The 23,456-nt window shown below is 43.7% G+C and overlaps 3 protein-coding genes across 3 annotated transcripts; 1 reads left to right on the top strand and 2 right to left on the bottom strand.

Annotated features, from left to right (window-relative positions):
- The first annotated feature begins 4,401 nt into the window (after window positions 1-4,401).
- LOC126793316 (serine/threonine-protein kinase-like protein CCR4) lies at window positions 4,402-7,051 on the top strand. The gene has a single exon (XM_050519801.1). The coding sequence runs from the start codon at window positions 4,543-4,545 to the stop codon at window positions 6,829-6,831; it is 2,289 nt and encodes a 762-aa protein (XP_050375758.1). The 5' UTR covers window positions 4,402-4,542; the 3' UTR covers window positions 6,832-7,051.
- Window positions 7,052-7,209: 158 nt separating this feature from the next.
- On the bottom strand, window positions 7,210-11,293 carry LOC126793326 (adenylate kinase, chloroplastic). The gene is made up of 7 exons (XM_050519814.1): window positions 11,014-11,293; window positions 10,826-10,924; window positions 10,328-10,456; window positions 10,125-10,259; window positions 9,735-9,881; window positions 9,338-9,412; window positions 7,210-7,565 (listed from the first exon to the last, which is right to left on the bottom strand). The coding sequence occupies exons 1-7, from the start codon at window positions 11,239-11,241 to the stop codon at window positions 7,461-7,463; spliced, it is 918 nt and encodes a 305-aa protein (XP_050375771.1). The 5' UTR covers window positions 11,242-11,293; the 3' UTR covers window positions 7,210-7,460.
- Window positions 11,294-21,342: 10,049 nt separating this feature from the next.
- On the bottom strand, window positions 21,343-22,843 carry LOC126795755 (uncharacterized). The gene is made up of 2 exons (XM_050522521.1): window positions 22,560-22,843; window positions 21,343-22,369 (listed from the first exon to the last, which is right to left on the bottom strand). The coding sequence occupies exons 1-2, from the start codon at window positions 22,841-22,843 to the stop codon at window positions 21,343-21,345; spliced, it is 1,311 nt and encodes a 436-aa protein (XP_050378478.1).
- Window positions 22,844-23,456: the final 613 nt, after the last annotated feature.

Raw genomic sequence — 23,456 nt, 5'->3', positions numbered from 1 at the left:
GGATTAAACCAAGTTTGGCAGGTAATACACCTTTTCTAATCAATCTATCTATCTATCTTTTTACGTTTCATGAGTAAATTAGATGATCAGATAGGGTGTAGGTTAAGAAGACTGCTATTAATTCGTGAAGATGCTCTTTCAATTTTTTTTTTGAGAAATAATCAGTGGAGATGCTCCTTTTCTTTTATTTTGTAGATTTCATTCTCTTCATTTTGTTTTTTGGAAAATATTTGATACTTGCATTCGTTCAGCATTCACGCCCTATTATCTATCTTGTTATGTTGTTTGCATGAACTGAAGTCACTGTAAAATACTTACCTCGATGTGCTATATTCAAGTTTTTGAAGAATGCTGTGTAACGCATCTACTCAATGGCCGGATGCTTCTACCTTTCTGAGGTTTAAAGGCAAGAGCATATTAAGGCATACTAAACCTAATTTTATATGTGATAATTGGTTCCTATTTTCATGAATTTCCAGTTTTCCATCTGGTCTCAACTTATTGAGTTGTGCCATGCTCATTTCGTCTTTCTGTTCTTTGCTAGTAAACAACAGTGACTTTTTGAAATGCTTGATTTTGCATTACTGAGTTGCAAGCTATTTTGTTTGGATTCATGAAATTTTCAGTTGCATTATTGAATTGAAGCCTGTTATATATATCTTCATCCGTATAACTTCTTCCTTTCTTTTAATTTAAGCCTGAACATAATGGATTGGAGATCCGCCTACTGATTTGCCCTTAGTTAGGCAATCTTTTGTGACAACTTTCTTTTTCATCTTCTAGTTCCCTGCTGATATAATGTTACATAACTCCCAAGTCCCAAACAGTATAACAGTAATACTCGATTTAACACGTCTTTTATTCCATTTAAATGTGTTGGTCATTTTTGTTCCAGTTTTGTCAGACGAACCGCTACTCCAAAGTCATGAACAAATGCACAAAATAACTACTACAACCTTCAATACTGCAAAATTATATTGGTACATATACATTAGGGTTGCAATTTCTATCCCACTATTTGTTGCCTCACCATTAACTTCTTGGATTTCTGAGTTGCAATTTTTGTTATTTTTGTTGCAGAATTTGATAGCTCTTCTCTATACACGGAATTCCAATAACTAATAAGATATTCCTTTTATTCTTCATACTGAACTAAATTGTCTGTGCTACTGTGCAAAGGATTTAGGCATATTTAGTGGTTGAGAAACATCTTTTGCAGCAGTCCTGACTGTTCTTGGATGTTTCTTGACTACCTATCCACTTACCAGCAAAATAGTTGATAGTAGCACCACATACAAATGTAAGCCACTACAACAGGCGGCCTGTAAAAGCTATATTGGTCATAACACATCAGAGACCAATTTTAATATATGTTGGTCTTCCATTGATCTTCTCTTCTTTGCTTTGCCAAAGCTTTGTCCTATCATGTCCATTTCCGGCCTTCTTTCTAGCTGGCTAGTTCTATTTGAATGAAGAGTTGATAAAAAAAAAATTTGAAGCTATGCTCTGGAAATTATTAAATTGAATATTTCTCGTACATTTTGTAAGTTTCGTCAGCTCAGTCTATAAGTTACATGTCGAAATCAACATATATAACCTGCTTCATAGGCCTTCGAATTTTATATACTACTGCGAAGAACTCTGCCATTGTGTTCTGTCCTCGCCAAATCCATCCGATTATGTGGTATGTCCGTATTCCATAAGGTTGAGATCTGGTGTGAATTTGATAGTTGACAAGTAATGCATTTTGCATAGCAAGGATACCCTGTAATAGTTCAAGCTCCCACAAGGTTTCCTTAATAGCCTTAGACTTGTATCGAAGAATCCTAATGCTTCAGTTGTAAGTCATTCTTGTTGATCAAATAATGGATTTCTTATGCAGTACTAAATACATGATTCATCCATGTTGTACTCAAATTGATATTACTTGATTTCCTACTTTCTCTAGGATAACTTGTGACAAGTCTACTTACTTACTTTTCATACATTTTATATGGAACACCATATTTCAGGAGTTAAGTTCAGAATTGCTGTCAATTTCCAGAAGATACAGATTAAGGATTGAGCAGATATGCAGCTTAATGATATCATTAATATGATTTTCCAAGATAAAAAGGTAAGCTCTAGAGTTTGCAAGCAAGATCACACTGGTTTAAGCAAAAAAGTTGTATTCCGGTTTTCCTCTTTGCCAGAGCAACCCTTGCTCGGTTCAGATGGGCAATATAGTTCGGATACAATTCTGAATTCTCCAAGTCATATGTGACAAGAGTACTACTTCTGCCTGCATATGTTGAGCAACCATGGTAGCATTCCAATGGGACCGCATTCATAAATATAATGGGTTAATGACCGAATGACTCAATTTGGATATTTCTAGCTTGTTCCAGCAACAAGAAACTGACAATGGAATATGGTTAAGCATATCAGTGATATCAGTATCATTTGGCCCATATGCTTCACATGCTCATCCTCCTACAGGAATAGTCACTACCCAAAAGTCAAAACCCACTAGAGAAACAAAAGATATGCCCAAAGAAAACCCTGAGAGCAACACTGAAAAAAGACAAATTACGGTAATCTTAAAGATACCAACCATCATCACCTCATTATTAATTCTCATCACCATCTTTATTCTTGGTCTGAAAATTCATCACAATCTCAGTTGGTGTAATTGGCAATGGTGGCATGGGGCTCACAGGCCTTGGCAGCTGAGCTAGGCTCAACACCTGGGTGGGGCTCCACCGGCTTTCCAAGAAGCTCATTGGGAAGGTCCTCCTTAATGCCCTTAAGGTAAAATGTTCAATTGACCATACCTCAAGTACCATAAAAAAAATTTACCTAATTTGATTTTCTATTTCTAAGACCTACAGACACGTCATAGATTGTTGTCACCAGTCTATCTTTCTTGGATAATTATTTGTTAGATGTTTTAATACACATGATCGTGTGCTACTAATGATTCTTCTTCTTCTTCAAATTTCCAGATCATGTTAAGTTGTTAACTATATAAAATGTTTCAAAACCACTTCTCTGGTAGGTGAAAAGTACGCACGCATGCATCTACCATATGACCGGAGAGCAAAGGATCTATAAATAGGTCCGTTACTTGGTTAATGTTTTGGTTCATGCTGCAGGTATCTGTACTAAAACGTCCTTCAGATGATAATTTTAAAGTATCCTCTTCTTCGCTGGGCTAAGCTCCTTTAAACTCGATTAAAATCTGAATAAAAGTACTGAGTTTATATTGCATTTTGTCTCGGCGAAGCTTATATTTGAATGAAGCATATTTCACATAAATGAGTTAGTTTGGCTATATTTTGCTGGGGGTTTAGACTTTATACTAGTTCTGGCCAGATCGTTGCATATTAAATCATTTTATGACCTATGATATGATTGATAGATCACCTGATCTCCTGAATTTAGTGAAATAAATAGCTGATAGATCGAATAAAGTTACATATATGGAACAAAAACACTTTATTCCTTAATATCACTCACAGGCTAAAAGGCGTAAAGTCTCCATCGATCTCAATCACCACACGTATATATAACCATCATCTAGCAAGCCATTTCGATAGGCATGATGACCATGGAAATGAGTTTCATCTTTCATCTTTCCAAGGACTTAGTCATGGTCCCTCCCTCCCCCTCATCAATCCCTCCAATTCGAGCTTTAATTTAAACCAAATAGAAACATATTTTCATTTAGATTAACCAGGAGAAAAGGCACAAGCTAGAAATTACCCTAGCAAGCTAAGTGGTAAATTTATCTTAACCAATGGCTCTCACACCGTTATATCATATTCACGCAAGTGTAGTAGAAGTTTATTTCCCATTCAAAAAAAAAAAGGTAGAAGTTTCTTTGATCTATATTGTCTTACATACACGCGTCTTGCATACGAAACTATTCGTGAACTTTTTTTACATTCGCCAAAATCAACGTCTTCTATAATTTCCTGTGTGCAAAAACAAGTCAAACAAAATAATTTGACTAAAAGAAGTCATGAGGACCACAAGATCTAATAAAGTTTGGAATTGAATGGTGAAGATTTTAATCTGCATGGTATACAGATCTGTACGGTATATAGAGTATTTCTGTGAACATGATTCAGGCTGGGCCAAACGACCGAGTCCAACAGTCGAAGTCATATAATTTCTAGTAACTCGACCGAGTTGAGTTGCATGACTCGTCATGAGATAGTAGAAAACGAACTATTTACTTAGTGCATGTTGCGCTCAGCTCTAATTAGTCTTAGACCCACACGCTCTACATTCTCTCGTTAAACTCAACTTTTCCAAATGGTGGACTTGGTCTTTGGTCCTCAAAAACTCCCTCTCATGACTTAAACAACCGTGTTTTCCATAATCCACCATTTCCTTCAAGTCTTCAACAAGTTTATATACGCCCCCCCTAAAATCCATATGCTAATTATTATTCTACAAAAACCATCATCATGTCTAATTCCTCCTCCTGGTCTTCTCTACCAGTAACCTTTTCATCCCACCGGCCATGAGAGTTTCTGAAACACTCACTTGGTTTCTATGGCTTCTTTGATCTTCAGCTTCGTCTTGTTCTTCTTTTCTTGTCTCATCCCCAATATTCATTCACTCTCCACTGTGTCTATATCTGAAACTTCCAATAATCAAACGCTAATTTGTTCTCTGACGCAACGACAATCTTTCCTCAACTGTACTAGTTTCCCTAGCGGAGTTAGAATTCCTGTGAGCTCGAACACTTCATTTACTGGTTTGGTTGGTGGGTATGGCTTTGTATGTGGTTTGCAGACGCGGTCCTCGTCTTCTTCATCAGTCATGACTTGCTGGAGGTTCTCTGCCAATGGGACTAACATGGCCACTAAGCGAATATATACCGGTCCGGCTCTCAAGGAGCTCAAAGCGGGAAACTCCCACGTTTGTGGTTTAGTTGATGGGAGTGATCACCTCCAGTGCTGGCAGTGGCATGGATTCAATTCAAGTACAGCTCGCAGCAACATCTCGAGGAGCGTCGCAGTGGGAGACAACTTTGTGTGCGGAGTTTCAGAAATCGGAGGGCTTACTTGCACAGGAAGCAATACTAAAGTGATTGATGAAATGCCGAGGGGTAGTAAATTTAGTTATGTAAGTGCAGGGTCTAATTATGCTTGTGCAATCTCATCGAGTGATAGCGGGTTGGATTGTTGGGGAGATATGAAGGGTGTGAAACCACAAGGGAGGTTTATTTCTCTGGCCTTGGGCGACAATCGAAGCTGTGGCCTGAGGCCTAATGGAACAGTTGTTTGTTGGGGGAAAGATGGCTTCAGTTTGCCTCAAAGTTTCAGAGACACTTACTTCATCTCAATTGAAGCAAAACGCAGCGTCTTCTGCGGGGTCTTGTCGAAGAATTTGTCTTTGCATTGTTGGGGAAACCAAGTATTTGATACTGAAGACAAATTCTTGGTGTTCAGTGATGTGCAGCCAGGGCCATGTAGAAAGAAGTGTCCGTTGTATAGCTCTCCATTAGCAGACTATGGCACATATTGTGAGGAAGGATATGTAGTTTGTCAAGCTTGTCAGGAGCCAAATGTTTTCGAATCAGTGCCGCCATCACCGCAACCACAGAGGGAGTCTGAGTGGAGCAAGAAAATGGTGGCTTTTCTTGTAGTTGGTTGTGTTGGCTCAGTAGCTTTCTTGTTGGTTTGTGGTTACCTTGTGTTCAAGTATTGCAAAATTAGAGGTTCCAGAATCCACGACTCCGGTCCATTGGATGATATAGAGAGCCAAGCTAATCGGCACGGTTCAGGCCAAGGCCAACAAGCTCAACAACCACCGGTGCTGGAGAAGAGGCTAAGCCACTTGATTAGCCTTGGAGCAAATGGAGGTTCGTTGGAGGAATTTTCGTTTGACGTGCTACTAGAGGCCACCAACAACTTCTCAGAAGAGCACAAGATTGGGACAGGCAGCTATGGCTCAGTCTACTATGCCACATTAGATGATGGCAACCGTGAAGTGGCCATCAAGCGGGCCGAATCATCGGCGGCTTCATCATCTGTTGGCGGGCACACCAGGCGCCAGGAGGACAAAGACAATGCATTTGTAAATGAACTTGAGTCATTGTCAAGGCTGCACCACAAGAACCTGGTGCGATTATTGGGGTTTTATGAAGATGCTAAAGAGCGAATATTGGTGTACGAGTACATGAACAATGGTACACTTCATGACCATCTCCACAAGATCACGGTTTCCCCTCTAACGTCTTGGTCCGCACGCATCCAGGTGGCACTTGACGCGGCCAGGGGAATCGAATACCTCCACGTGTACGCAGTCCCACCAATAATACACCGCGACATCAAATCATCCAACATATTGTTGGACGACAAGTGGAGAGCCAAGGTGTCCGATTTCGGCCTATCTTTGATGGGACCGGAGGACGACGAGTCTTACTTGTCACTGCGAGCGGCAGGCACATTTGGTTACATGGATCCCGAGTACTATAGGCTGCAACAATTAACCACGAAGAGTGACGTGTACAGTTTCGGGGTAGTGTTGCTCGAGTTGCTATCGGGGTATAGTGCGATTCATAAAAATGAGAATGGGGTGCCAAGAAATGTGGTGGATTTTGTAGTACCATACATTGTGAATGATGAAATTCACAGGGTTTTGGATCCGAAAGTGCCGCCACCAACGCCGTTCGAAATCGAGGCCGTGGCATATGTGGGTTACTTAGCAGCAGATTGTGTGAGCTTAGAAGGTAGAGATAGGCCTTCCATGACTGAGATTGCAAGCAACTTGGAAAGAGCTTTGGCTTTTTGTTTGGCATCGCCACCGAGTTCAAGAACCGAGTCTTTGACTTAGACTCAGTTGAGAGCCATGACATGGTCAACTTTTGTAGAGCAAACCATTCTTTTTCATATTTTTGTCCATATATTACTTTTCTTCCCTATTCTTTTTGGGGTTTTGCTAATTAGTCAAGGCAACAATTGCATGAAAATGTGAGAGCCATAGAAACCATTGTATAGTGACTAGCAGAAGCAACCATGGAGTTTCCTCAACTTATAATATTCTTTTCTTAATATCTACAGCCAAAGAAATTATTCATGTCTTCAGCTCGGTCTTGTCTTTTTTCTTTCAAGTCTTTTACCTAAACAATTATGTAAAAGTCAATCTGGAGGAAAATTCTGAATAAGGAGTCAAGGTGCTCTATTATATATAAAAGAATATGAAAATAATCACATCAACCTATATATGAAAATCTAAATCGAAACCTTCAGCTTATTTAGCTGCAAATAAATTACTGGCCCACACAACATTGTATGGATGTGATACCTTTGTTTCTTTTCCTTTAGCTGGCGACTGCAATGACGTAGAAGTCGTGTTCTTCCATGTAGTTTCCTAGCACATTGAAACAGCCAAATCGTGCTTCATTATTGACTGGAACTTTTACTAACTTGTCAAAGTGGAGCCAAACTCATTATCTACGTCTTCTAAGCTGCCAAAGATTTAGTGGTAGCTTGGTTTTCCTCAAGAAGCTTCGCCAGTTCACCATCAATTTTGGCAAACACATCATCCTTGGTAAGACTTCCGTTCACCTGAAGTGAACAAGATGACTCTCCAAGTTAAGTATAATGATTGCAAGATAATTTGCATAATCATAATTTTACAAGAGTTTTATTACACAGTTAATGTATCAATGCAATCTCATGTCAGCAATTACAAGGGCAAAATATAAAGAGATGGCAAATATGTAATTGTAAACCATACCAAGATCTAACAACCTTAAAAGTCATTAATATTTGCAAGTGTATAATCATCATTACTAACTACTAAGTTGCTCCAGTGCATCACCAACATGAAGTTTGTCAATAGGCAGTAGTCCAAAGTTAAGTGCAAGTATTGACATTCACGTTTTATGAAAGAAAAAACAAAAGAAAGAAATGGAGACAATCAGAAACCTAAGCAAAATGCACAAATAGGATTCCCAATTTTATGAGCAAGTAACAACACATTGTCACTGGATATGCAGCTACAAAAGCAAACCCCACAAGTACCCATCCAAACACTTAGGTAGCTCATGGAGCATAGAACAGGTTTTGAAAATGTAGCGATGACTCTAAGCACAGTGATGTTTGGAAGTAGCTTGGGTATGTGATACAATATGCTTGTCATGAAGTTGCATAGCACAGAAGCTAGTTGTAGAAGTTGGGGAAAACAGTCTAATGGGATGTTTATACGTGAAGAGCTGTGTTCTTAATGCAAGTCATCTAACTGGTTTAAATATATTCATTGAGTGCATTCAGCTTTTTGTAGGTTTCTAGCCTGTAGATGTTCATCGTCAGTACTTGAAAGATTAAAGGAGGGCCAGTAAGAGTTGCACCTAGGCTTATCTATGTGGTGAAGTTGTAGGACCAGTATGCTTTTGGGAGAAAAGATTGAACAAGCTAAACAGAAAGACCCAAAGACAACTGCCAACAGCAACTGCCAACAGCAACACAATAAAATGATAGTTGAAGTGTAGAAACACAATATTACGACAGTTGAAAGGGTTAAACGAGATAAACCCCATGACAAGTACCAATAGCAACAAAATCATTGATAGTTGGAGTGTAGAAAGTTTTGTTCATTTTACTCCCCAAAGTAACATACACATCAGAGAAGTCTCCCGTTTCAAATCCTTTATTTTTAATAACACATTGAAAAACAAAGAGGTGATCATGATAGATTATGGATAACTTTTGAAAAACAGATTCTGTACAAATTTTGACATACAGAGCCCTGGGCTTTCTTCTTCATCAGCTACTCTTTATATTATTTCTTTGGTCAACTCATTCTGGGAAACGATTCCTATACTAGCAAGTTGGATATCAAGCCGCTTTTTCTCAAATATTGAATACAACATCTTTACAAGCCAGTTGCATATTATGCAAGGAATAAAGAGAAAGATGGGAACAAAGGAGGGACAAAGGGATGTGAAAAGCTAAAAGCCTCAAGAAAATCAACAAACAATATCAACACAACGCATGGATTGATAAGATAAGAATGTTAAACCAACCACCAATAGTATTGTAACGGACAAAATCACACAACCTTAGCTAAAGAAATTGGAAATATGCCATAACACCTGAAAAATACAGTCTTCTCTCTATGTTCAAGAGTCTTAAAACGAAAAGACCGCAACTAATAAAAAAACTCCATACCATCTCAATGAGGATGTTCCCATCTATATAAACAATGCATCAGAAACCCACAAGGCCACAATGCATACGAATATAATGTGTACAACATATTATCATTTCTACTTCAACACTGAAGCAGAGAGAGAGAGAGAGAGAGAGAGAGAGAGAGGAAGGGAGAATATACTTGCCTTAAGAGTTATGTCTTCGTATAATGAAAGTACTGCCTCAACATTTTGATGATGAGTGTGCAATCGAAGTTTCACCTGGATAAGCGAACACAAAAGAGAATGTAATACTGGCCTAAAAATATAAAACAAGCAATGTATTTATAATACCTAACTTCTTTTCCCAAATATTGGCATAAGATATGAAGACTACATTATTGCATTAGAACCAATGTGATATGATCACGTTTGTTTGATAAAATTTTTTTTTGAAAGAATATGTCGGGTTGTGTAGCACCAACCAACAAGAAAAGAGACAACACTAAATAGTCCCTAAGAATACAAGCAACAATGCAGATTAGAATACAGTGAGGTTAATACTTTGCAATTAAAGCACGACATGTAGGAAGAATAATAATACCTTCTCTTCTGTATCATCAAAACGTTGGGTGAGCCTTGTTGCGATCTCTGGGGTCTCTGGAGGAGAATACTTCAGATGGTAGATCTTTCCAGTAACAGGATCTTGCCTTCTTCCAACAACTCTGTCAACAAGAATATCTTCAGAAACCTGTAATTGAAAGTTTACATGGTTACCAAACGTTGTGACAGCTGACGTTTACTTCATGGATCAAATGATGGGATTTACAAGATTTTATTATGCAACGGCATATGCTCAAATTCATCTTACCGTATTTATTCATAGCTTATGAAATACAGTAAAACTCAAACAACTTAATTACACTCAGTTGGGAAACAACTAAAGTACATGAACGCATTATGACAGATCAACAACAGAATTGCAAATGCTTACGTCAAGAAGAATGAACAGATCCGGCTCGAAGCCAAATTCCTTAAGAGCAATTGCTTGCGATGAGCTCCTAGGGTATCCGTCTAAGAGCCAACCTTTTTCTCGAGAATCTGGCTGTGATAAGCGGTCTTTCACCATCTACATAATTAACACCACAGAATCACAAGTAGCATGATGAAAAGACAACACGAATATAATTACCCTACCATGACAACAATTTCATCCGGAACCAATTGTCCTTTGTCCATGTACGCCCTTGCGCGCTTCCCATTTTCACTCCCAGATGCAATTTCGGCTCTAAGTAAATCTCCAGCAGCGATATGTACCAAATCATACTGCATAGAAGATCATAACTCAATTAATCTTCCTTGTATTTGTAAGAAAAGTACAACGTAAGTGGTACTTATATAGACCATGTCATAAAGTCATCAGGATTTGAAAATGTTAAGCTTATATAACCCCCTTAGCTCAACTCATGACCTGAAATAATAGCTTCGAAAGAAACATACAAGCATATCTCAACCTAAAATATTGATACCAAGGCAACCTCAATAGCAAAATCTGTCATAATGTGCTTGGAGAGGTAGAAGTTCAAAACGGAATTCAAATTGCGGCTATACATTGCACATTCCGATATCCAGATGGCAAGTTCTCATCATAGCAAAAACAATCAAAACACTGAAAATGCGAAAATCGGAACTGACTTTCTGCTTGATGAGCTCGCATTGCGTTCCTTTACCGGAAGCCGGCGCGCCGGAGATCATAATCCTGAGCGGCTCCGCCTTAGAACCACACCGCACCGCCTGTTTTCATCCAATCAACAGACCAAAGCTCAAGATAAACACAAACAAAAAACCCAGCGTTTCAAAGCATCGGTATTGGAATTGCGTACCGTGGCGCTCATAGCTCTGCGGGAACGAAGAGGAGTTAGGGTTCGATGGCGGGAGGGAGGGGAGGCGGAAACGAGGAGGGAGGACTGCGAGTGGAAGCTAAGCTTTGAGGAGGAGGAGAGCGGGTTTGAAATGGAACAGGCGGCAGAAGGAGGAGAAGGAGCTGGAGGCTTGGGGCGAGGTGAGGCTGTGGCCATGGATCGAGGGACCAAATTTACATGGCAAGCCATTTTGTGCGCGCTATCTCAAAGACTCCCTTACTCTATTTTTGCAGGGGTGATATATAAGGGGAAATGAACAAATGCACAAAATGAGCTAAAAATTTGCCAATTTCAATGTTTGCTCTGGAAAATACAGGATTACCCTCATTTAGTCATTTTTATTTCAATTGCCTCCCTCTCTCTCACTCTCGTATAGGGGTGGACATATTGACCCAAAAATCGAAAAAAAAAAAAAACCGGGTCCAAACTTGAACCGAATTTGAAAAAATTGAAATCCGAATAAAACTGAACCAAAGACAAAAAATCGAACCAAATTGATTCTGTTTGGGTTTGGTTTTTAGTTCAATTCCTTAAAAACCGAACCGATATGAAAAACCTGAAATCAATGGTCAACATTACAAACGATATCATTTTGTCATATTTATAATTTTATATTATTATTATTATTTTAATAAAAAATAGTATAATAAGCCTCACGGCCGCACCTAATTTCCAACCTAATTGACCTAATGTATAAGAGGCGCATTATTCAGCCATCTTACTTCTCAGTTCTTCTATCTCAAACCAAAAAAACCTCTTCACAAATCTCTCTCGTTCTCCTGCTCTCATAGTCCTCAGTCTTCATTTTCTCACTCCTACTCCTCAAAGTCTAGCGCGAATCCACTTCAATTCGCAGTGCCCATAGCTCCGACATCCTCCCTCCACCTCATCTCTCGTCGTCTCTCTTTACACTGACCTTGGAAACGAATTCTCATGTAAGCTCCTCATATGAAGTCTGACCACGTAATCTTTGATTCTCTGTATTATGGTTGAGTGGGCTTGCATCTTGTTGTAATTTTTCTTGTAATTGTTAATTGATAGATAAAGAACGGGATTCCTTGCTTAATACCAGTGAAATGAGTGCATTGCAAGGTGCTTGATATGGATGCGATAAAGCCTTAAAAAGGTGGAACCGTCGAAAATCATCAATTGTAAAGCTTAAGGTATTGTCAATTGAGTTTGCAAGCTTAAGGTGCTTAATTGAATTGAATAAAGTTTTAAACAATTTCAAACTTACAGTATATGTTTTTGTAGTTTATGTATGAATCTTGCTTACATTAGTTAAGTACTTAAGTTAATCTAATTAAATTAGGTTGTAAGTATGTTGCTTTTGTTGTATTTTGTGTAATTGACATGGATTTTACTGGTTTACGCGTCTAATGTCTAGAAATAAAGAGGACAAGGGGAGGGAAGATTAAGCCGAGTTCCTCATCTACTCCAACTACTCGTGGTTTCACCCCTTCCACGAACAACCACACATCCTCATTTACTCACGTAATCGTCTTAACTTAAAATAATAAGTGATAGATATCACTTTAAACTGTTGACATATTAGTTTTAAATAATGAATAATATTGCTTGCTAATTGTTTATGCAGATGCACGGAGGTAGTGTTGGGGAATCAACAACACCAACATCGGCACCGAGTGTTGGTGTGTTGATGTTGTGATTACACTTGGTTTAGTACGCCGTATTCTTTGTGGATATGATACGCCGTACTCCTTGTCTTTTCCCTGTCACAAGTGGCACACGTCGTCAAATTAGAGACCATGGCGGCGTGGTCTTCAACTCTCCGACGCTTAAGTTAGGGTGATGGTAATTTATGCAAAGTTATAGTAGAGGATATAGTGTACTTACCTTATAAGGTCAAGAGTTTGACCTTTTATTGTTGAGTTGAGGTAGATCGTTTACCTATCTTTCGGTGTGGGACGAGGTCTGATTAAGGTGTTCTCTAGAGTCTTCTTTGAGATGCGCGTGAGGGCGCGTCCGTAGTCAGTTTGGACCGTGGGGAGGCCCATTGTGTAGCTAGTGCGGCTGACTTGCTGTCAGTATTGTAAGACTATGCTATAGTTGTGCTGATTATGGCGGGCATAAGCCTATGCCAACAAGTCCCCCCAAGTTCCCAGTCTAGGGAGGTAATTTCTTGACTGGGGAGTTAATATTTGAGCGTTTCGCCGTAATCGGCAATGGGTCTCACTGACCCTCTCGTAGTCCCCCCACTCCCCGGTTAAGGAATGCCGAGTTTGTGTTTTGTGTAGTACGTTTGATCGCTCTCTTTGAGTGTAGTGCGTCCGTCATAGCGTAGTGAATTCTTACGCGTGGGACGTCTTTAATCGCTATCTTTGAGCGTAATACGTCCGTTATAGTGTAGTAAATTTTTTTTAACGTGTAGGACGTCTTTCATCGCTATCTTTGAGCGTAGTGCGTGCGTCATGGCGTAGTAAGTTCTTACGCGTAGGACGTCTTTCATCGCTATCTTTGAGCGTAATGCGTCCGTTATAGCGTAGTAAGTTCTTAGGCGTATGACGTCTTCATCGCTATCTTTGAGCGTAATGCGTCCGTTATAGCGTAGTAAGTTCTTACGCGTAGGACGTCTTTCATTGCTATCTTTGAGCGTAATGCGTTCGTTATAGCATCGTAAGTTCTTACGCGTGGGACATCTTTCATCGCTATCTTTGAGCGTAATGCGTCCGTTATAGCGTAGTAAGTTCTTACGCGTAGGACGTCTTCATCGCTATCTTTGAGCGTAATGCGTCCGTTATAGCGTAGTAAGTTCTTACGCGTAGGACGTCTTTCATCGCTATCTTTGAGCGTAATGCGTCCGTTATAGCGTAGTAAGTTCTTACGCGTAGGACGTCTTTTATCGCTATCTTTGAGCATAATGCGTCCGTTATAGCGTAGTAAGTTCTTACGCGTGGGACGTCTTCATCGCTATCTGTGAGCGTAGTGTTTGTAGGTTGAGAGCAGCGCCATTCGCGCTGTGGGCAGCACGTGTCGTACATGCATTGGGCAGATGTTTCGTGAATGATTCAAATTCGTGGGGTGACGTTATCCGAGAAGACAGTTATTGCATGTAATTAAGGCGTGTGTAACCGAAGCATTGCCTCGGTAACTCATGTCATGTGGCGAGATCTGGAGCGATGTCTCTTGGGTCGACGGCTAAGATGTGAGTAACGGTTTTCTGGCTCTGACGGTTAAGGAATGCTTTTGAGGAATCAACGTGTTAGATGTGAGATGAAGTTTACTATAAAAGGGTGAAAGGGATAGAATGGTTGTCACTATCGACAGATCCAAGTTTTCGAAATCTAAATTCTCTCATTCCCTCTTTTTGCTCTCGTCTGCTCCCCTTCACGTTTGGAAGAAACTCATCGGGACTTTTGTGTGAATCGGTTTTTTGAGGTATGTTTCTGATTTGAATCTCCTTTATACGGCTTGTGGCTTTGGTTGTTTGTTGGTAGGTTTGTGTTTATAGGGTAAATCAGTGGTTTTGGGTTTGGGTTTTTCCGGCAGATTTGTGGGTTTTGGGTCTATTTGATCTTTGGATGGGTGTTTTCCGGCAAAGTGGGGTGTTTGTACGGGCGGTGCGGATGGGTTTTCGCCGTTAATTGGGTTTGATGTTCTTCATGTTCTTCGTGTTCTTATTGTTCTTCAAACTCGTTCTTGCGAGGTTCGTAGGATAGATCTGACTGACTTTCTGACTTCTAGTTCTAGGTTGTTGGCCTTTGACTTCGGTGTTGCTTGCTGCGGCGTAATGCCTAGGATAAATATACTAACTGACAGCGATTCCGCGTCTGCAGAAGGAAGTTGGTCCGCGTCGTCATCCTCTTGGTCGTGGACAAGTGAATTGGAGGCCAACTATTTGGATTTGGTGCGGCGTAGCAGTGGAAACGATTTGCGCCGTGAAGATCGTGCCGCTGTCTTTGCAAGAGTGCTAGCGAACTGGGAAACGAGTGAGTCATCAAGCACCATGGAGTCACAACGTGGGGAGATTGGAGAAAATGAGATGAATCTCGCTCTGGGACAAGATCAAGGCGTGTCAGAGCGTATCGCGAGTGCCTCGGGGACTAGTACTTCAGGCCTGACACTGAGCCCAGCGCCTGTAAGGCGTTGGTTAGATGGCTGAGTGCAGAGGTCAGAGGTGGAAGAACCGCATGGAGCTGACTCCGCCGCAGTGGATGGCTACGTGGAAGAGTTTAAGTTGCCTGCCGCAATCGTCGCCCGTGCGATTCGGTGTGATGAGTTTGGTTCTATGTTGCCTAACGGGTACGCGTTAGTAAGTCCTTCCGTACTACGGCTTGGGGTGGAGTTACCGTTAGATCCGCGCCTGCAGTGTCTTGTGGCGGAGTTTGGCTTGGCTTTTGGTCAAGTCAGCTGCAACATGTTGCGAGTCCTTCTCGGCCTCTGCTTGCTCTTCCACCTCTCAGGGTGTTGATCTCCTACTGCGGCAGAGGTGCTCCATTTTTTCAAGGTGGATTATAACCAGCGCAATGGTAATGGAGAGACCACGGGATTTGTGAAGCGAGATGAGCGCAGTGAGTACCAGGTTTTAGAGAACTGGCCCACCTCAGAGGCGAACTGGAGGAAAAACAGCTTCGTAGTGGAGAGGGGATGGGAATATGGGCGCATTAACGGGGTAGAGTATCACCCAGAGAAGCGTATTCCCTCGCGGTTTCAAGCCATTAATTGTAGGTTTCAATGTTTTACTAAATTTTTTCGCTACGGAATAACTGCTTGCTGACGCTCCCCTTTTCTTTGTTGCGTAGCTGGAAGGAGGTTGGTGTTGTCGGAGCGGAAAGTTGATCGCGTAAATCGTGTGACATATCTTTGGAGGTGCCAAGGTGAGGACTTAGTGCACGATTTCAAGGTATTGACGAACCCGTACCTCTTGTTCGAGCAAGGATTACTCCATCGCCATCGTAAGTAAAAGTGCTACACTTTTCAGTCTTCTATTCTTTGTTTATGGCGTACTAATCTGTTGTTATGTGTACAGCTACGACGCTCTCGGTGAATAAGAATTTTGAGAAATCGGAGCGCATCTACTACGCAAGATTTCTGCAGCAGGAAGATCCCGACATAACGCTGGATACTGTAGGGCTAGCGGTAAAAATGTTGCGACGCGTTATGTCCAAGAAAATGGCGGCGTTCACGAAGAAGGTGAATGCCTCGGCGAAGCGGGTCGAGGATTCCCCGCAGGTCGTGGATCTACCTATTCCCTCACACGCGAGCCTGCCAAACGAGCAGGGGTTACCGCGCCGGAGCGATGCGGAAGGAGTAGGCCGCATTGATGCTGACCCGCATCTAGCTGATCCGGCGGTGTCCCAAGAGACCGGAAGAAAGAAGAAGGTGCCGAAGGCGAGCGCGTCTTCAAGGAAAACAAAGTCCTCCGCTGCTCCCGAAGATGTGGAGGATGTAATGGTAGAAGCTCCGCCTCCTAAGAGACAGAGGACTACGCAGGTGGCGCCTCTCATCTATACAGATTCTCGGGTCTACGAGGATCTGTCAGCGCTGGATCGTAGTCCCCTAAGCCAACTGGGAGCTCCGGAATTGGAGAAGCTGGTTTTGCTGAGTCAGCGTGCTGGACTCGGAGGACTGCGGCGACCTGAAGGGTCCGGTCTTGAGGTGCGGAGCCCGCTTGGGCTTGCTACGACGAGGGCAGCTAAGATGGTGTTCAACTTGCTCGACGCCGAGCGGGATGCTCTTGAGCCGCAACGTCATCTTGACGAGGTGATTGAGCGGGATGGCAATCATGCGACGAGGGTTTTACTTCTAGAAAACGACTTGGCCAATGCTAAGGCCAAGTTGGAGAATGCGGCGAACCTCCAGGAGGATCTTCGGCAGGAGGTTGCCCGTCAGGAGGTGGCCGAGTCACTTGCCCAGGAGATGGCCGCGGAGAGAGATGCAGCACAATCTGCTCTTGCGGAGGCTGAGGAGCTCGTTAGGCGGATGAGCGAGGAGGCGGAGACTGAAAAAGCCCGCGTAGCGGAGGAGGCTGCATCCAGTGCAGTGGCTGCCTTCAAATCATCCGCGGAAATGACCGCGTACCTAGAAGGGTACTACGTCACGGTCGTGGGTGATATGATAGCGCAGTTCCAGGAGTTGGAGATGCTGGATCCCGCAGAATATGAGGTTCGGCTGGCGGAGAAGGGCTTGGAAGCGCCGCTAATGCCACATGAGGTGACTCCGCCCTTTTCACAGCCTGCTGCTGCTACGGAGGCCCAAGATGGTAAGAAAATCTCTAACTCTTCTTCTTCTGGTTTATCTTGTGATAATGACAGGTCTGATTCTAATCCGGAGACCCCTTCTCCTACTCCTCCTTCTCAGAGCATCAGGATGCACAACCGCCGCAAGACGAATCGGGGCAAGCGGCGGAGCTAGAGGCTGCGAGTACCAGCGATGCAGCCTGAGCAATGTTGGCGTATAAAGCTGCGAGGGAGGAGTAGGATGGGGTGATAAAACTTTTGTAATGCGTCCCTCGTCCCCGTAGTGCTTCATTTTCATTTCTGTAAATTTTTTTTTTGCATTTTCCCTTCTGTAATGGCCTTTGTGCCGAACTCGCTATCTTTAATGAATAGAAGTTGTCTTTTGGTCCGAGTGATTTTTTTTATATTATTGCCGTAGCAATGTTGTGTGATTGTTATCTTATACTTCTGGCTACATGCTTAATGCTATCTTTGTTGTGCGCACAATGAAATAGTCTGTCGAAGAAATTTAATTGCCATAGTACGCTAGCGTAGTAAGGATCAATGGTTTGAAAAATTCCTTATTTCATTGATAGCCTGGCCGTAGCCGTTTTGTACAAAGATAGCTTTGGCAGTGTGCCGAAAGTACTCAAACAGTCCGAGTCCCTGTCTTGCGCTACGCACGGACCCCTACTTGTAGTAGTACTTAAGCTGTTTCATGTTCCAAGGATGGGCTAATTTCTCTCCGTACTTGTCCTCTAGGCAATACGTGTTTGGTGCCACAATTTCAACGACTTTGTATGGTCCGTCCCATCTCGGGCGTAGTCCAATGACCTTTGCTTGGACATTCTTTAGGACCCAGTCGCCTAGTTGTAGTGTCCTACTCTTGACTTTGGAGTTATAGAAGCGCGCTGTTTGTTCTGGATGTTATGACGATGTGCTGCGATGTGTTTCTCTTCCAAGAGATCTTTATCAAGTTGCATATTTTCCGAATTGGTATCAGGGTCGAACAGTGAAACCTGTTGCGTTGGCTGAATTACTTCGATGGGAAGGACTGCTTCCGTGCCGTACATTAGGCAAAAAGGAGTTTCGCCCGTGGCTTCTGTTGGTGTGGTACGAATTGCCCATAACACTTCGTCGAGTTTTTCGGGCCAAAGTCCTTTGGCTTCATCTAGCTTTTTCCTAAGGAGGCCTTTGATCAATTTGTTAGCGGCTTATACTTACCCGTTGGTTTTGGGATGTGCTATGGATGCGAATTTGAACTTAGTCCCTCTTGCCTTGCACCATGTGATAAGGTGGTCGTTATTGAATTGTGTGCCATTATCTGTGATGATAGACTCCGGCGTACAATGGCGGTAGAAGATGTTGCGTTGCAGGAAGTTTTGGACATTCTCGGTTGTAATGGCAGTCAGAGGCGCAGCCTCAATCCATTTGGAATGATAATCAATGCACACAATGACCCACTTGAATTGGCATTTCCCGACGGGAAGTGGGTCAATCAGATCCATTCCCCAGATGCAGTTGATCCACGGGCTGACTATGTAAGATAGCGGTTCTGAGGGTTGGCGTGGTATGGGTCCATGAATTTGACATTTGTGGCAAGATCTGGCGAGCTCCTGTGCATCGGAGGCTAGTGTGGGCCAATAATATTCTGTGCGGAGTGTCTTTGCAGCTAATGCGCGGCTGCCGTAATGGTTGCCACAATCACCGCTGTGGATTTCGTTAAAGATCTGCTTGCCTTCTTTGGCTGTGACGCATCTAAGGTCGGCGTTCAGCAGACCTTGGCGGTAGAGCGTGTTATTCCGCAAATAATACCTTACCGCTCGTCTCCTTAGTTGCTTTGCCACAGTCTCGTCTTCGGGTAGCCTACCGTTACGCTTGAATGCTATTATCTCATCAATCCATGAGGCTTGGTCGCGCTCTACCTGGCATATCTGTTGCAAGGTCTGATAGATGGAGGGATGGTGGAGAACTTCAACCCTGGTATCCTTGTGGCATTGGTGTGGTTGCGCCATGGCGAGTCATGCTAAGGAGTCCGCCCTTGCGTTATTGGCCCTTGGTATTTGATTGATGTGGTAGAATTCAAATCTCTTTAACAGCGTTGTGGCGTACACCAGGTAGGCTGCTAATTGCTCATCTTTGGCAGTGAAGGACCCGGTGATTTGATTGACTACGAGCTGAGAGTCGCTAAACACATTGATGCTGGTGGCACCCGTGCTGAGGGCCAACTGTAGTCCTGCAATCAGTGCTTCGTACTCCGCTACATTGTTGGAGGCATCAAAGTTGAATTTTAGAGCATACTCGAGTTCGAGTCCCCCCGGTCCGTTCAAGATGATCCCTGCTCTGCTAGATTTGGCGCAGCTGGAGCCATCTACATGCAAGTTCCATAGCGAAACTTTGATGGGGTTAATGACGTCATCTGGTACCACTTCCGTCGTATCTCGGTGGATCATTTATGCAATAAAATCAGCTACGGCTTGTCCTTTTATGGCGGGTCGTGGCTTGTATTCGATGTCGAATTCTGTCAGCTCGATAGCCCACTTGCTGAGTCGCCCGGAGTGTTCTGGATTCTGAAGGACTTGTTTGAGAGGCTGGTTTGTAAGTACGTAGATGCTATGAGCCTGGAAGTAGTGGCGCAGTCGTCTAGCTACTACGATGAGCGCATAGGCTAATTGTTCCAGCGTTGGATATGTTGTTTCTGGGCCGTTCATGGCCCTGCCTGCGTAGAAAACTGACAATTCTTTAGTGCCATCACGGCGAACTAAGGCGCTGCTGACCGCGGTTGCGGATACTGCGAGGTAAAGGTATAGAGGTTCTCCTAGCTGTGGGGTCGACAGTAGTGGTACTACGGCGATGTAGTCTTTTAATCCCTGAAAGGCTTCTTGGCAGTCTGGTGTCCATTCGATCAGTTTGCTCTTGGAGCGTCTTACAAGTTTGAAGAATGGTTCGCACTTGTCAGTCAATCTTGATATAAATGGAGATAGTGCCACAAGTCTGCCTTGGAGGACTTCTACATCCTTCTTGAGTACCGGATGTGCCATATCCAGGATGGCTTGTATATTTTCAAGATTTGCCTCTATGCCACATTTACTGACGATGTAGCCCAGGAACTTGCTTGTTGTTACGCCGAAAAAACATTTATCCGGGTTCAATCACATCTTGTATTTTTTGAGCACATTTAAGATGGTTCGGAGGTTGGCTACGTGGTCTTCGGCCTTTATGCTCTTGGCCAGCATGTCATCGACGTACACCTCAATTTCCCAACCGATGTGTTGGTTAAACATTTGTGTGACGCAACACACATACGTAGCGCCCGTTTTTTTAATCTGAAGGGCATGACGTTATAACAGTACATGCCTCTGTCAGTAACGAAGGTCGTAGCTTCCTGGTCCGCCGGGTTCATGCGTATTTGATTGTACCCGGAGTAGGCGTCCATCATGCTTAGCAACTCATGACCTGCCGTTGCGTCGATTAGCTGGTTAATTCTCGGTAGGGGAAAACTGTCTTTTGGGCATGCTTTGTTTACGTTCTTGTAATCCACACACATTCGCTATTTACCATTGGCTTTACGGATCATAACGCAGTTTGAGATCCACTCAGGGTATTGCACTTCCCGGACGAACTTCATGCCTTTCAATTTGTCAACTTCTTGGCGTATTGCCGTGCTTTTTTCGTCGTCGAAGCTTCGGCGCTTTTGTTTAATTGGGTGTGCGGAAGGTTTGATGTGCAATTCATGCATGATGATGTCGAGCGAGCTGCCGGGCATGTCCTCATAGGACCATGCAAAGACTTCCATGTTGTCGCCCAAGAAACTTGTTAAGTCTCTCTCAACAGTAGGACTGAGAGTTGCGCCGACTTTGATCTTACGCTCCGGATGGTGCGGGAATGGCGTAATGCTTTTCAATGAAGATTCAGGGTTTGCCGGTGTTTTGGCCTCGTATGACGTAGCCTTCTACTTGCTCTTGACTTTCGATGTTTCGCCATCTTGTGCGTCGACGACCTTGTCGGTCAAGTTTACTGTGGCATGTACTGCCAGGATTTCGTGTCGGTTGCGCGTCTGTCGAATCGCGCATGTTTGGCAATCTTTTGCTACGGATTGTGAACCCCGGACCTATCCTGTTCCATGCGGAGTTGGGAATTTTATGAGCATCATGTGTCCAGCGATAAAAGTTCGCATCCGGTCAACTGTAGGCCGGTCGATGATCCCGTTGTAGGATCTGTAGGCGTCGACTATGATGAACTCGGCTTCGACGCAAACCGTGCATGGTGCGGTCCCAATGCGTACTATCATATAATCCGAGCCTAAGGGTTGGGTTACGTCGCCAGAGAAGCTGATTAGTGGTTCGTGGTCCTGTACTAACTTCTTGCCACTACGCTCCATTTTTTCGTAGCATCCCTTGAATAGGACGTTGACTGCGGATCCCGTGTCGATCATCATCTTTCCTACATCCCATTGTCCGCCCAAGACTGCGTCGATGAGGAAGGCGTCGTCATTGGGTAAGGAGATGCCAATTTCCTCTTCCTCAGTGAAGGTTATCGGCTTCCACCCTTCCTTCTGTCGCTTAGCGTTTCCTCCTGTGATGGCATACACCTGCCTTGGGTGATTGCTGCGGTCAAAGCGCTTTTTTTCTCTGATAGACATGTTTGTCATCGGGGCTCCTCCCTCTATTACGTTGATGCGGCGCAGGTTCTCAACTACGGCCACCACGTTCTGCTGTTCCCTTTGCTGTGCCAGGCGAACCCCTGTGTCGCCATTGGCTCTTAGTATGCGGAAGGTGCGGCAATCATTCGTGTTATGGCTTCCATTTTCGTGAAATCTGCACCACTTACAAATTTCTGCCTCGGTTTGAGGGCGTAGTGGTCTTGCTGGTTTCCTCAGCGTCTCCTGATGCTTGTGGAAAAAGTCCTCCAAGGTCTCGTCCCTAGGCAGTGTGTGGTCACTACGGCCTCCCATCGTGTTAACTTGGCGAGGGTCTTTGTTGTCGCGATGTTCATTGCCAAGTCTCATGTTCTTGTCTCGGCATTTGTGCCGATCGTTGTTGCACGCGTCACGGTGATTGGCCTGATGCCACTCTCTTTTCTTGCCTTTGCTATGGTCTTCTGTGTTGGGGAAGAGCTCACGTTGGAGGGGGATTGGCCTGAGCGTATCGTACTGCTTCAGTCATGATGTCATCATACATGGCGCCGCGCATTCGAGGGTCAACATTGATATGGAATAAGAAGTTCTCTGACCGCAGTCCTTCATTAAAAGCGGCTAAGGCGAGCGTTTTGTTCAGGTTCCGACATTTGGATGCTGCTGTCTGCTATCGCATGACGAAGGCGCCCAACGTTTCCCTGCTTTCCTGCTTTACTTGAAATAGGCCATCAGTTGTGTGTGCGGCTCCGACCATGAGGATGAACTGATTAAGAACTGTTGTGGTCAACTGCGCGAAAGAATCCATAGAGTTCGTCGGTTGTTCGAAGAACCAATTCATGGCATCCCCATCTAGTGTTTCGCTGAACAGGTGGCACAAGGTGGCGTCGTCGAACTCTCTATTGGCGGTGATTTTCTTGAAGTTATCGATGTGCCGGAATGGATCGCCTTTGGATTGAGAAGGGTGCACAGTGTTCATTATTTACGTAGTGAAGGGGCCCGGCCTGGCTGCGAACACTGGTTGGCACCGTGGATTGGCATCCCGTTGTTCTATTGCGGTTAGTCGCTGCAAGATCAGAGCTAGCGTGGCAGACTCGCTGTTGTGAGCAGTTATGTGGGGTCTAGAACGGGAGGTGACGCTCGTGCTTCCTTCCTCACGGTTGCGGATACACCGTGGTGATGGTGGTCGCTTCTTGGCGAGTTCGGAGGGAGTCAAGCTGATGCTAAAGTGAACTTGTTCTCGTCCTCTTGTTTGTGCGCTACCCTCGCGGTTTGACTCGCCATGTAAATGACTGCGCTCGACCCGCTCGAGCTGTGCTCGTATCCTGTCGAGCTTGCCCTGCAAAGCTGCTGCCTTCTCACATTCAAGTGCCTCGCGCTGCTGGCATTCGGCTAGATCTCGGGCCATGTTTTCCATTCTTACAGCGGTTGCCGGATCCGGAGTCGCGTTAGTGCTTACGACTGTTCCGGGTGTAGGTGTGAGGATGATAGGGTCATTAGCAGAAGGTAGGGGTGGTTGAGGCTAAGGTCTGTGATGTCTTCGATGTGACCGTCTGCCGGAGTGGAGGGGGAGGGATTGATAGTGCCCATGT

Source organism: Argentina anserina, chromosome 5 (assembly GCF_933775445.1).
Source record: "Argentina anserina chromosome 5, drPotAnse1.1, whole genome shotgun sequence".
NCBI classification, from domain to species: Eukaryota; Viridiplantae; Streptophyta; class Magnoliopsida; order Rosales; family Rosaceae; genus Argentina; species Argentina anserina.
This window is presented reverse-complemented; position numbering and strand designations above follow the sequence as displayed.